We start from the raw sequence: 14298 nt of genomic DNA on the forward strand, positions 1-14298 counted from the left end.
AGCATGGAGGGCTCGGAGGAAGGCTGTGGCCGTGGCGTTCGGCTAGGCTGCAGAAGGGGAAGTGGCTCACTCTGCGGCAGGCAGATAAATCAAAAAGTGAGTCTGCGAATCAACATTCTGTGACTCTCAGCATATCTCCTGAGCAGTTATGACCACACTCTTTTTATCTGTTTTGAAATAAAGCTTCCAGAGCAAGGAAATCCTAAACTGATGGGTCTACTCGGGTTCCACGGGGCCTTCCAGTACACAGCCAACACGTGAGTTCAAGCGCTGACTAGAGGAAAACAGGAGAAAGTCTGTTTGTATCATAGCAGAACACAGAACGCATAAAACATGCCGCCATATGTGTTTTCAATTCCACAGGTTACCTCTCCTTGGATAGAGCCGACAGCCGACTTAAATCCTGCCACAGGAGCGACTGAGCCACGTGCGATGGTGGAGGGCAGGGTGGGAGACGGGCCTTCACCCCAATCCCCAAGGAGAGGAAACGTTTCTAGAGCTTCTGGTTCACGCTGCTCCTGTGGAAGGGGTGGGTGTGATGAGCTCGGGAGGCGCCCCCCTATCTCTGGGTGTGGGGTGGGTCCCGGGGAAGGAGAAATGGGAGCAGAGAGGTGGACACAGGAAGCAGGAGACAACGAGCATTCGCTTAAACCAATCTACACTCCTGGGACAGCCCGCAAGATCGGACTTACTGTGCACCGCAGGTCATACCAGTGTTTCCCAAACTCGGTGCCGTGGAACCCCAGTACCCTTTAAGAGGTCCATCCATGGTATATCAGTGTCATGCAAAAACAGACCAGTGAGCCCCAAAATGGGGGAGGGGTGGGATTCTGTAGACAATTAAACTTGGAAACACTAAGTCAAAGGGTCGGAGTGAAACAGACTTATTTCCCACAGGACCTCTCAGATCCTTTAATAGGATAATACACCCCTCAGTCACCAAGACAGAGATAGTATTGGGGAGTTTCAAAAAAAGAACCTTGTTGTTTTGTTTCTGCAGAACATTAAACCAGAGCCCTCATAATGCCGTATTGATAAAACACTAGTGCTTATTATACTGTTAATAATGCATCGTATTTGAGTATCTGACATGTTGAAGAGAGTTTTTTAGGCAGATCTGAAAGTAGTGTGCGTGTATAAATGTCTTTCATGCATGATCCCCCAGAATAGTGATTATATATATATATGAAATAACTGAAATCATTTTATTAAATTTTTTTTTTACTTATTTATTTTTTATTTTTGGCTGCGTTGGGTCTTCGTTGCTGCGCGCGGGCTCTCTCTAGTTGCAGCGAGCGGGGGCTACTCTTCGTTGCGGTGCGCGGGCTTCTCATCGCGGTGGCTTCTCTTGTTGCGGAGCACGGGCTCTAGGCGCGCGGGCTTCAGGAGTTGTGGCGCACGGGCTTAGTTGCTCCGCGGCATGTGGGATCTTCCTGGACCAGGGCTCACACCCGTGTCCCCCGCATCGGCAGGCGGATTCTTAATCACTGGACCACCAGGTGAGTCCCTGAAATCATTTTAACAATTTCTTTTCAAGGGCAGCTGGACATAGGCAACAGTCACAAGTTTATTGAGTACTTACTATGTGCCAGGCGCCATGCTAAAAACTTTATCCGCTTTCTTTTGGCCTCACAGCTACACTCGGTGGTAGCTACTATAGTGGCCCATTTCACAGACGAGGAAACTGCCACTCAGACCTCCCCCAAGAGCGGTTAAGCCCGTAGCCCTGTGCGTGCGGCCACTGATCCACTGTGTGACTTTGGATCTGGTTTCTATGAGCCTTCTTTTCCTCCCTGTAAAGTGCGGCAAACAAGAAAATCCAACTCGAGTGGACTTACAGCCTCATGTATAAGACCCTAAGGGCGCTGTGCTCTCCTGCATGTGCGGGGTACCAGGGGAGAAATCTAAATTTTAGTGTGATCTTCTATAGTTAGCCCATGTAATGATTCATTCAGCCCTCTGAGATCACGCCTGGTCTCCTTAGGTAAACAGGATTTATCTCTCAGGTTTGTTTCCTTCCCCTGCCTTTCCCCAGGATGACCCTCGGCCTTATGCGGAGGGAGGTGGCTTGTGTGTGGGAGGATCACATTACTCACAGTTTAGGCCAGGCCACTCTTGAGAATGGCAAAGAGAGCTAGAAACAGTTGCACAAGGGCTGCAGGCGTAAACTGGCAGTGTTCCAGGCAAACCCACCTACATGGATGCCCTCTCAGGAGGGGATCCCTCTTCCCTGGCCGCTGGGACTCAGAGGCCATGGCCTTGTCCTCTGGTGGCAGCAAGGCCAATGTCTGCAGCTGGTCATGGTTGGACCTCTGTCACCCTCCATGGGGACTTGCTCCCTCTCCCTAGTGAGGGTCCCGGAGGTCTGGCTGTATCTCCCCAACGCTCCCTGCCAAGAGCCCACCCTGTGACCCTGAGCTACGTGCCCACTCTGACAAGGTCCCTAGCTAGACCTTCAACCACTGTCTAACGTGTTCTCTTATACAGACTATTTGGGGGTAGTTCTGTTTTCATTCCTGTGGCTTTGTTAGGGGCAGTGATTGCTGTGGGTACCACCAGGGCAAGTACCACCGCAACGTGTCCTTCCTGAGGTCCCCACAGCCCCGAGCATGCATAGCTCATGTAGGTGCTTCATGAATATTCGTTGAGTGATGGCTCAAACGTAGCTGTCCCTCTGCTGAGCCGCGAGACACTTTGAAATGCTCACCTCCAGGTTGAAACAGGTCACCTCCAGGTTGGTGTGGGGTCAACCTGCTCCCCCCAGAATCCTCCCTGAGAAGATAAAATACATGACAAGTATTAGAAACGCATCCATTTGTCATCAGGAAATCTGCTCAAAGTAGCTCAAGTGAAAAGGTAGTTTGTTGGAGAACACAGAGGAATCCTGTGGAACTCAACTTCAGGAGGGACAGCTGAGCCACCTGGGGGCTAGAAGGTTCTCACACATCTGCCCTCTCCAGCTCTCCCCACCTGCATCCATGGCCTCTCACCTCAGCTTCCCTTGGCTCATCTGCTTCCTGGTCAAGGTTCTAAGAAGTGTTGCCCAGCTGAGTGGTCTGGGCGAGCCCTGTGGGGTTGCCGGGGGTGGGAATTATCAGAGGCAGGAGGGCAACGGATCTCCCTGGACCGTTCAACTGCACGTAGACGAGGCTGAGAGGCACTGGGCAAGCTTCTAAGCTTCTGGAACAGCGATGACACGTGAAAATTATATTTCAGAATGATGGTCTTGATAAACTGTTGAGGTCTTGGACTGGCTCTTTGGGGTCTTAATGTTAGTGGTTTTTTAACCCAGGTGAAGACATACTTCTTTTCATCAAACAGACTTTAACAATCTTTTGGCACCTATTGGGATGTTTACCCTTGTTCAGTAACAAAGCATCCAGGCAGATTTTTTTCTCTTTTTTTTTTTTTTGCTGTACGCGGGCCTCTCACCGTTGTGGCCTCTCCCGTTGCGGAGCACAGGCTCCGAACGCACAGGCTCAGCGGCCATGGCTCACGGGCCCAGCCGCTCCGCGGCACGTGGGATCCTCCCGGACCGGGGCACGAACCCGCGTCCCCTGCATCGGCAGGTGGACTCCCAACCACTGAGCCAGCAGGGAAGCCCCAGGCAGATGTGCTTTATAAAGCACACTTCTTGCCCCTCTCTGCTGGGGAATTCCAATTGTGAATTAGCAGGAGGGGGTCACACAACCAATTGAAAGGCACCTACTATCCTTTAGCAGCTTTCAGAAAGATAAGTCAAACATCGACTTTGTTTGGGGATGCTTTAGTGAAATTCATTTCATGGTGAGGATATCATGAGATGATTCCATGCAGAACAGTGGGAACCAAGCAGCTGTCAGAGTATGTTTTTACCAAAGAATAATATGAACTGTTAGGAAAGATGAACGTTCGTCACGCCAGAAAGTCAGCTCATGCTACCATTTTTAAACTGCCTTAAAAAATTAATTCCTGCGTGCTCATGAAAACCTTTAAAATAGTATTTCCAGAAGCCCAAAGTAATTACTTAATGTGTCTTTGCCCATTCTCTTGGAAAATTATTAAATGAATGATTTATGATTTTGCACACAATCATGATTTGGACAAGTGCCCTTTGAGGTTATGTGACAGCCTAAAAAGAGGACTTATTAAATTCCTACTGTTCCTTTGCAAACAAGGAAACCACTTTCCATTTTTGTTTTCGCCTGGTTTTCTATCAGACTTCCAGAAAAAAAAAAAAATCCCACTTTTAATGTAACAAAGGAGTTCAAACGTGTTACTCTACAAGCATTCAGTGATGAATGAAGCCTGTTCTTTCTCATTCCACACATTCTCAGAGTTCCCAGTAGATAATACTGTCCGTCACGTAGCATGTGGCCTGCCTTTCACATGACCTCTGCGAAATGGGAGGAAGGAAAACCGTGGATGGGTGGAAAACAAGCTGTGCAGAAGTGGTACATCCCTGCCATGCTCCGAATCATGGATTTCAGATCAGGAAACGACAGAGATGTGCTTGATGTGAAGCTGGATTTGCCCACATCACTCACATGCCTGGAATGTCGTGTCCCCATCAATTTCAACTAGAACGTGAGCCAGACACTCAGATAGACGACTCTAGACCAAGGAAAATTTTAACATATGATAGTGATTTGGAATCTCTCCAATGAGATTGTTTTGCTCTGGCATAGTTTGAAAGTCTGCATGGCTTATTAGTTTAGAGCCCAGTGATCTTTAAAGGTCTCTTCCAAGCGAAAGTGGAACATACGGCTGTCTGTTCTCTATAATTCTCTGTCCATACAGATGTTAACTACATTCTACATTCTTGACTAGATGTATTAGACTCATTAGCTGTATTTAAAAAAATACATCTATTGTCTGCAGACACCTGGTACATCCACGGAAAGTGAATAATTGCAAGGATTGAACGAAATTAAGCACCCCGGATCAGAGGTGGTTTTGTGTGAGGATAAGGCACAGCTGGTGCCCTTTTAAAAGGTGAAATGAGGCTAATAGGATAATCTAGAAACCTAGTAGACTGAAGTAGGCAAAAGAAATTGATGTTCACCTAAAAGAGATCTATTCTCTGGAAGAGGGAGAAAAAGCTTTGTGTGCACAAAATGTGACATCAGGAATTGGAAATCTTTTGATATAAACTTGAAGATTTCTTTTCCCTTGTAATGATATAGGACCTTTTGAGTGAAGATGCTGAACGTGAATTAGAGGGAGGCTGGACTTTTCAGGTACAAAAGAGCATATACCTGTGTCTGGCTGTCTCATGAAAACTCTTGTTATGTCAGTTGCAATGAAACATTATTTGAAAAGAAAATGGATTTTATACCTAATTCTACTTAGCAGTCTATGTGGCTATATGCTCAACCCAAATGAAAGCCTTAACTATGCTGCTAGTAAAAGAATCACAGAGGAGGCCCTACTCATTGTCTCCCCAGCATCCATTCCTCTCTTCTTCCCTATTTGCAGATTCCTAATCTGGTTGAGGAGTCTACTTTTCCCCCCTGTTCCTCTGGGTGTTCATTAGTTGATGAAGCCTGTCATGGCAGCCCCATTCTCCTTATCAGTGACTGGCTTAGGTCAGGACATGTGACTCAGCTCTGGCCAATGAGATGAGAGGGAAAGTCTTCTGGGAGCGATTCCTTCCTTCCCGAGAGGGACAACGGGACGGGATCGTCTCTTCTTCCCCCGGATGCTACTGATTACAACTGAGAGGCTTGGAAACTGCAGCAACATCTTTCTCGAGGGGAGCTTCGCTGAGCACGGTGCTCACATCCTGAGAGTGGGGGAGCAGAAGGACAGACGGAAAGCTGCTGCTGAAATAACCAGCCAACTTTCCGGGCGTATTTTTTTTATTAACATCTTTATTGGAGTATAACTGCTTTACAATGGTGTGTTAGTTTCTGCTTTACAAAAAAGTGAATCAGTTGTACATATACTTATGTCCCCATATCTCTTCCCTCTTGTGTCTCCCTCCCTCCCACCCTCCCCATCCCAACCCTCTAGGTGGTCACAAAGCACCGAGCTGATCTCCCTGTGCTATGCGGCAGCTTCCCACTAGCTATCTATTCCACATCCGGTAGTGTATATATGTCCCTGCCACTCTCTCACTTCGTCCCAGCTTACCCTTCCCCCTCCCCATATCCTCAAGGCCATGCTCTAGTAGGTCTGTGTCTTATTCCCGTCCTACCCCTAGGCTCTTCATGTTATTTTTTTTTTCTTAGATTCCATATATATGTGTTAGCATACGGTATTTGTTTTTCTCCTTCTGACTTACTTCACTCTGTATGACAGACTCCGGGTCCATCCACCTCACTACAAATAACTCAGTTTCGTTCCTTTTTATGGCTGAGTAATATTCCATTGTCTGTATGTGCCACATCTTCTTTATCCATTCATCTGTCAGTGGACACTTAGGTTGCTTCAAAAGCTCATGGGACAGAAACACAAGTGCCGCTCTCCCCTCCCCCCACCCTCGCTTAGGTCCATTGGTTTTTGTTTGTTGTTTCCCTGTTGGACTGCTTGTAAGGGGGGGAAGAAGCGGCACTTGCGTTTCTGTCCTATGAGCTTTTGATCCTGGGAAAGAGGACGCCGCCTCCCACACCCTCACAGCAGGTGCAGGGCGTGGCCCGACGCCAGCCCGAAGCCCGCGTGCACGCTCCCTAGCTCCGCCCCCAAACGAGCTCTCAGGCCCTCCTCAGACCCAGCGGCCCACGCCGCCACGGGGCCCCGCCCCGCTCGCGTTCCCCGCCGGTTCCCCGCGCACCCACGCGCTCCCCCCCATAGGCCCCCGCGCGGCCCGCTCTAAAGTAAACACCCAGGAGCGGCTGCGGCCGGACGGTGCAGCGCCTCCGCCCGCTCGCCGCCTCGGTGCCGCGGGCGGGTCCAGCCATGGCCGAGGGCGTGGCGGCCTCCGCATCGGGCGGCGCGGGCGGCCGGGGCCTGCACGGAGGCGTCATCCAGTGGTGAGCGGGACCGCGGCGGGAGCGGGACCGCCCCGGCGGATGGGAGGGGCGAGGGGGCGAGGAAGGGGAGCGTGGCTCCCTCGGCTGCTGTCCCCAGGACCTCGGACCAAGTGCCAGGGCGGCCGCCTGCGCCCCCGGGGCCCTGGTAAAAGGCTCAAAAGGACAGCTGTTCACACGCAGGACCAGCGCTTCTTCATGCCGGCTGGGATGGGACTGGACACGCACGCACACGCACACGCGATGGGGCAGCGTGGGTTTCCCACCTGGGGCCTCCCATGTCGGTCACGCTTCCCGTGGGAAGCAGTCCAGCCTGCCCTCCACCGGGGGGCTTGTTGGTGGGCCTGGGTTTACATATACATCTGAAAGCGCGAGAGCTAGGCCAGGAGAGGAAATGTTTTCTCTCAGTGTGCGATCCAGAATGGGATGTTTCCTGACTTACAGCAAAGTAGTTTTTAGCTCTAACAGTGCATTCCACATTTGAGAAATTCACTTCTGGCTCTTTAAATAGAGGAAGAAAAAGCTGGAAAGAAAAATATCATCAGCCCTTGGGACTGATGAACTCATGGGTTTGTAGCGCTTCATAAATAGGAAAATAATTGAAACCAGTCCTAAAACATTCGTTTTAGAAGGTGAATAACTAGTAGATAGCTGATTACTTGGTTTTTTTTAAGCTTTAAGGAGTATTTCTCAAGAAAGAAATACTTTCTGAAAAAGTTCAACGAGTGAAATAGAAAAGTGAAGGGGAGTGTTTGTGATTAGAACCCAAAAAGGCCTAAATGGTCACCCTTTTCCTCCAAAAGAAAATTTTTGATATATTTTCCCTTGCATAAGAGAAAAAAATCAAAAGAATAAATATTTTAAAATAATTCTAAAAATATTTTTTTAAAAAAACAGAAAACCACAGCACACACAGTGTTTTTAGAGTGTTGCACAGCAGGACTCTATTTCTTTCACACTTAGACCCCTCAGCATATCTGCACCTTCAAGTTTCAGGTCACCATTTAGTAAATCAGAGTTTCTAGGACTTGAATAAGTCCAGAGACTCGAAAGAATGATTAGGGTTTCAGAAAATACCTAGATGTTCTCCTCAGGTCATTTGTGAACTGACCAGGGTGCAGGCTGCCCACGAAGCAGATGCCCTAAATCACTTAGGATGGTATTCAAGTCCTGTGTCACAAACTCCTGTCCCTGCAGGCCTCGGATCCAGGGGGCCAGGTTATGCTCTTCAGGTGGGGGGAAGGCAGGGCCATGGTGGTGAGGAGGGGCAGAGCCTCCCTTGGAAGACTGCTCTTTAGGCATCCCATCTATGTGAGGTGCGACGCTTGAGAGGTCGCTGTGCAACCCACCTGGGTCCTTGGACTCTTTAAGCAATAGAAGTTGATAAGACTCCAGAGGAGGAATTCAGGCAAGGCTTTCTTGGGACTCGCGCTACAGCAAGAGGGAGGGAAAACAAGTAACAGGTCCCCTTGCTTGCTCTCCGAGGGGGGCGGGCCGTCGGGCCGGGAGGTGGGGCTTAGGTGGTGTGCCCCACCCCCTCGGTGGTGCCGTGCGGAGGGATCGTGTGCGGGACCCGGCTTTTGCTCCCAGCTCCTCAGAAGCGGCAGTTGGGTTTTGACGTTTTTGAATCTTCTTGTTCACAATTTGCCCCAGCTGCGTGTGCATGCAGTTACGTGTAGTCCCTTAAGTCAATAGTTTCTTTGTATTCTGGTGCTCTGGGAGACGTTTGTCTGGGGCAAGCACTCTGGTAAAGGGTCCCAGGTCCCAGCCTGTCTCAATTGGTGCTGGTGGTTTGAACGTTGGCATTAAAAAAGCAACTGCAGGGCCTCCCTGGTGGTGCAGTGGTTGAGAATCTGCCTGCCGATGCAGGGAACACGGGTTCGTGCCCCGGTCCGGGAGGATCCCACGTGCCGCGTAGCGGCTGGGCCCATGAGCCGTGGCCACAGAGCCTGCGCGTCCGGAGCCTGCCCTCCACAACGGGAGAGGCCACGACAGTGAGAGGCCCGCATACCAAAAAAAAAAAAAAAAAAGCAACTGCAACCGCTCCACGCTGGTTAGGATGGCCATTATCAAACAAACAAAAATAGAAGATAACGACTGTTTGTGAGGATGTGAAGAAATTAGAACCCTTGCGCACTCTTGGTGGGAACGTAAATGGGTGTAGCCACTGTGGAAAGTAGGATAGTGGTTCCTGAAAAAATTGAAAATGGAACCAGCACGTGATGCAGCAATTCCCCCTCTGGGCATATGCCCCAAAGACTTGAAAGCAAGGATTGGAGCAGATATTCGCATCCCCATGTTCACAGCAGCGTTATGCACGATAGCCAAAGATGGAAGGAACCCAAGTGTCCATCAGCAGATGAATGGATAAACAAAATGTGGTCTATCCATACAATGCACTATTATTCAGATATAAAAAGGAAGGAAATTCTGATACAGACTGCAACACGGACGGACCTTGAAGACATGGTGCGAAATGAAATGAGCCAGAGTCACAAAAGGACAAAGAGTATATATGATTTCACTTATACGAGGCACCAAGAGGCGTCAACTTCATAGAGACAGAAAGGAGAATGGTGGTTGCCGGCGGCTGAGGGAGAGGGAACGGGAAGTAGCGTTTCTGGCCGGTACAGAATTTCAGTTTTGCGAGACAACCAGAATTCTTTGGAGGGGTGGTCACGCACCAGCAATTGCACAACAGTGGGAGGGTACTTAATGCCACTGAACTCTGCATTTAAAATGGGTACATTTTATGTTACGTATATTTTACCAGAATTGAAACATGAACAATTTTTTAAAAAACCAAACACAGCAGAGCCCCTCGGTTTGTAACAGCTTGGCGTCCTGGAAGGTGTTAGAAGATGGCCAGGGAGACCAGCTTCCTGGAAGAGTGGCGGTGGGTACCGGTACGCCAGGTGTCCAGATGCCCAGAAGCAGCTCAGGCTTCCAAGTGAAAGCCCAGGGAGGGACTGATTGTTGTTGCGCGAAAGAAACGCTCCGTCCTTAGCATATTCGTTGTTTCATTTCCCAGTCAGTCCTGGTTGGGCTTCCAGTGTTCCTTAGAGACTTCAGTGCCTCTGCCACCAACTTGTGATAAGTTCTCCAAGGACAAAGAAAGGTCCTGCAAGGAGAAAGAAAGGTCCCGCAAGGAACAAGAAAGGTCCCACCTCTGGAAACCGAAGTACTAGAGGTTTTCTGTTTCACGGACAGGAAGGATTGTTGAAATGGGGAGAGAAGCGGTCAGACCTCTGAGGAGCGCAGAAGGGTGAAGTGACCTGATTTCCGCTGCTGAGGGTACAGATCCGGCAGGTCGGACAGGTGGGACCCCTGGCTCAGACCTCAGGCAAAAAATCTAAATGTCACCTAACCCTACGCACACCGAGCCTGGCTATAGACCAGAGAACTGTCTCCTGCATGTAAACACGGCTTTCAGATTTCTGCAGACTCTTGTGGTTCATAAGGTGGAAATTTACTTTGAAAGGCACAGAATTCGTAATAGCCTTTGATCAGGTTGAATCAAAGGGTACAGTCACTCCCAGTGTTACATTCTTCGTTATGAGGAGAAGGAGCCCTCAGGAGTGTGAGAGCTGCAGGACCCGGCGTGGGTGCTCTGAAGTTGGCAATGCTCAGATCGTCCATCACTCAAAACGAGGGGAGCGTCATGAGGTTCTCAGGCTCTTAGCCGTCAGCTTCGTCTGATGGTGAGACCTGGGGAAGGTGATTACGCACCCAAGCAAGGAACTGAGTGATCTGATCGACTCCCGCCTTGGACGGGCTTTATAATCAGGTATCACCAAAAACCGTATCGGTGGCTCCATGTGAAAGCAAGCCTTGGCCCGTCTCACCTGCCAGGAGCCCTGGCCAGCCCTACTGCCTGCACTTCCTCATCGCGCCCCCCACCCCGGACCCACGCGTAGTTCAAAGTCAGGCTCACCTGCGGTAGGTGCTTCTGTGCTGCCGGTCTGCCGACGTGCACGCCTTTCTCGCTTCCATTCAGGATTTTGGAGGTGGACGTAGAAATGATAACCGTAAGAGCTGCCGTGTGCCAGGCAGTGTACCAGCCACATCCCATGCCTGGTTTTCTCATCACAAAAATTCCAAGAGACGTCTCAGAGTCAGACCCTACACCTGGGTCTGTGAGCTTTGAAGCCCTGGGTCAGAGTCATGGTCGTAAGTTGCTCTGGGCGTGGAGACTAAATGCGGAAGCACGTACTCTTTAAGCTGAAGTAAAGGCACCATCTGAACATAGACGCTCTTACAGGACCTTCCACTTGTCCACTTAGCGTGTGCTGCCTCCTCCCACGGGCCATCCGTGAGACCTGGCTGTGAACTTTGGGGAGAAGATGAAAGGCCCTGGGCTGAATCTCCTGGGGCAGCAAAAGGACCAAGCATTGGCGCTGGGCTCGCCACCAGGAGGCAGCCCTTTCTCTGAGTGTGGGCGGAGAAAAGTCTCCGGTCCTGGACCTTGGTGGGATATCATTGATGGTATAATTTGGTCTTAATTGTCCACCCAGGTGGCAGTCAGACTCAGCAGTGTCATTTTGATATAGGAGGACAAGAGGCCCAGAGCACATGAATTTCAGTGACAAGGAAGAACAACTGGCAAAAGTTTACACTCAAGCTCATTTTGGAGAGTATTTTGCACATTTCTTTTTTTCTTTTTTTGCGGTACGCGGGCCTCTCACCGCTGCGGCCTCTCCCGTCGCGGAGCACAGGCTCCGGACGCGCAGGCTCAGCGGCCACGGCTCACGGGCCCAGCCGCTCCGCGGCACGTGGGATCTTCCCGGACCGGGGCACGAACCCGCGTCCCCTGCATCGGCAGGCGGACTCGCAACCGCTGCGCCACCAGGGAAGCCCTGCACATTTCTTTTTTAAGGAGACCATTCCATGACTACTTCGGAAGTAGCTATGAATAAACAAAAGTGAGCTTGCACTTAACGTTGGTCACGTTTTGCTGCCCCTCCCCAAACTTAGCCAGTGTTTTCCTGTGACACTTCACATGTAGGTTTTTTATGTCAGCAAACGTCTTAATAAAATAAATGTCAATATCTCATGGATCTGTGAATTTGCCACTGCCCCACACACCACCAGTGACATTACCCCGTGTTCAACCATGAAGCAAATAGTTGGTGCCCCAGCAGCTGTAATTAATCCATTGTGAGGTGTCCAAAGTGTCAGGTTCCCACGCTGATGCTATGGGAGAGTCTCAGAAAATCCCCTCCTTGGGCTTGGACTGGGTTGAATGGTGTCCCCATTGTATCAAATTGGGGTACAATTTAAATGCATGTCTGTATGTAATATCAGAACATGACTTCGGAAATAGGGTCTTTGCAGATGTCACCAGTTAAGAGGAGGCCCCACTGGATTAGGGTGGGCCCTAAATCCAGTGATGCGTGTCCTTATAAGAAGAGATGAGGAGGGACCTCCCTGGTGACTCAGTGTTCAGAATCCGCCTGCCAATACAGGGGACACGGGTTTGAGCCCCGGTCCGGGAAGATCCCACATGCCGTGGAGCAACTAAGCCCAGTGCCACAGCTACTGAGCCTGCGTGCCGCAACTACTGAAGCCCGCGCGCATAAAGCCCGTGCTCCGCAACAAGAGAAGCCACCGCAGTGAGAAGCCCGCGCACCACAACAAAGAGTAGCCCCCGCTCGCCGCAGCTAGAGAAAACCTGCGCGCAGCAACGAAGACCCAACGCAGCCAAGAAAAAAAAAAAAAAGAAGAAGAGGCGAGGAGACAGCCAGGTCAAGGCGAGGGCCCTAGAGTGCTGCATCTACAAGCCAAGGAATGCCGAGGGTTTCTGGCAGCCACCAGCAGCCCGGAGGAAAGCGTGGAACACATGCTTCCTCAGCACCTCTGGAAGGAACCAACCTGGCTGACACCTTGATTTGGACTTTCAGCTTCCAGAACTGTGACAGAATGTATTTCTGTTGCTTTAAGCCACCTGGCCTATGGTAATTGGTTACCTGAGGAAAGCAATACAGGGCCACAGCTTCCCCTCGCCCCGCCATCCACCGTGTGTTGACGTTTCCTCCTTCCAGGAAGCAGATGGGGTTAACATCTGTGGTCTCTTGCTCTCAAGGGGAGTAAATGTAGGCCTCAGCCTGCCTCAGCCCAGAAAATAAGCTGTAGGCCGTCAGTAAGAAAGGAGGAGACGCGTTGTTGGTAAATTCCCTGCTAAGGAATTCTTCGGTGTTTAAAAACTATGCTGGCTTGCTTTATGTATTTCTTTAAAAACATGAGGAGAAACCTGCCAGTCCGTCCCCAGCCAGAAAGGGGAAGGCTGTGCTTGGGTGTCAGTGTGGAGCACAGCTTCTGAGCCCCGTCACCTGCACTACCTGCCCCCTCGCTCCCATCCTGCTGCTCGAGCAGGCACCTGGCTGTCCCCTCGGGGCTGGACTCTGGGCTGTGAGCCTCGGGCAGAGCCCCTCGTTGCCAGAGGACCCCACCTGCCCCGGGGCCCAGGAACACTTGGGCCATTGAAGGTCCCACCCTGGGGGCTGCAGATCACATCTGAACGCTACAGAGCTCTGCACCCAACAGGAAGTAAAGGGCAGGGAGGGTGGCCTGCCTCCCTGTCCCTTGGTGTCTTCCGTCTTCCATCTCATTACAATTTAAAGAATCAAAATGTGCGGCCCTCCCTAAATCACTCGGGTTCAACAGTCGTGCAGATGACTGCTTCGGGGGTGGGGGGAGGGGGAGGAGCTGTGCACGCCTGTCACTGGGAAGCCACACGGGCTCCAGCTGTCACCTGCAGGGGTGATCGACTCTACAAGGGGTGGGAGGGGCATTGTTTTGTGTTTTAGCGAGTAAATCTCTACGTCACAGTGCGAGACCTTGGCTGCCACCTTTACAAAGTTACATGAAGCAGCGTTCGCTGAGCCCAGTAATTTGGACTTCTTTTCAATATGCCTGTACACCAAAAAGATTTAAAAACGACAACGAAACCTCACCACAGTCTAAATCAATATTCTTAACTCTGGGCTCAGCACATTACAGATGCTGATGGGTGAGACTTTGCATTCGATAGAGTAAGCGTATTTCATCCTGTTGGGTCCCTTGCTTGTGCCTGACCCTTATCAGTGTCCCACTCTAGAAAAACCGATGCCAACCTCCTCTTCCTGCTCTTCTTCCTCCCCGCCCCCAGGTTGGTCGACAACTTCTGCGTCTGCGAAGGGTACGGCGTGCCTCTCTTCCTCATGCGTGAGATTTATGTGGAGACCTGCGGGCAAAGTGCTCAGAACCAAGTCAACCCAGCCACGTTTGGGAAGGTAGGTTGTGAAGATAAAAATACATGTCCACTGAGTAAAAATAGCACGCAAGTTAATGATGAGGAAATGCTGGGATT

General features: G+C 50.5%; 1 protein-coding gene across 1 annotated transcript in view; it reads left to right on the forward strand.

Annotated features, from left to right (window-relative positions):
- The first annotated feature begins 6703 nt into the window (after positions 1-6703).
- RFX8 (regulatory factor X8) overlaps positions 6704-14298 on the forward strand; it is a 52178-nt gene continuing 44583 nt past the window's right edge. Inside the window, 2 exon segments of the mRNA XM_067007084.1 lie at positions 6704-6953; positions 14098-14221. Of these exon segments, the coding sequence (XP_066863185.1) occupies positions 6880-6953; positions 14098-14221 (198 nt within the window). The 5' untranslated portion in view covers positions 6704-6879.

Source organism: Kogia breviceps, chromosome 11, assembly GCF_026419965.1.
Source record: "Kogia breviceps isolate mKogBre1 chromosome 11, mKogBre1 haplotype 1, whole genome shotgun sequence".
NCBI lineage: Eukaryota > Metazoa > Chordata > Mammalia > Artiodactyla > Physeteridae > Kogia > Kogia breviceps.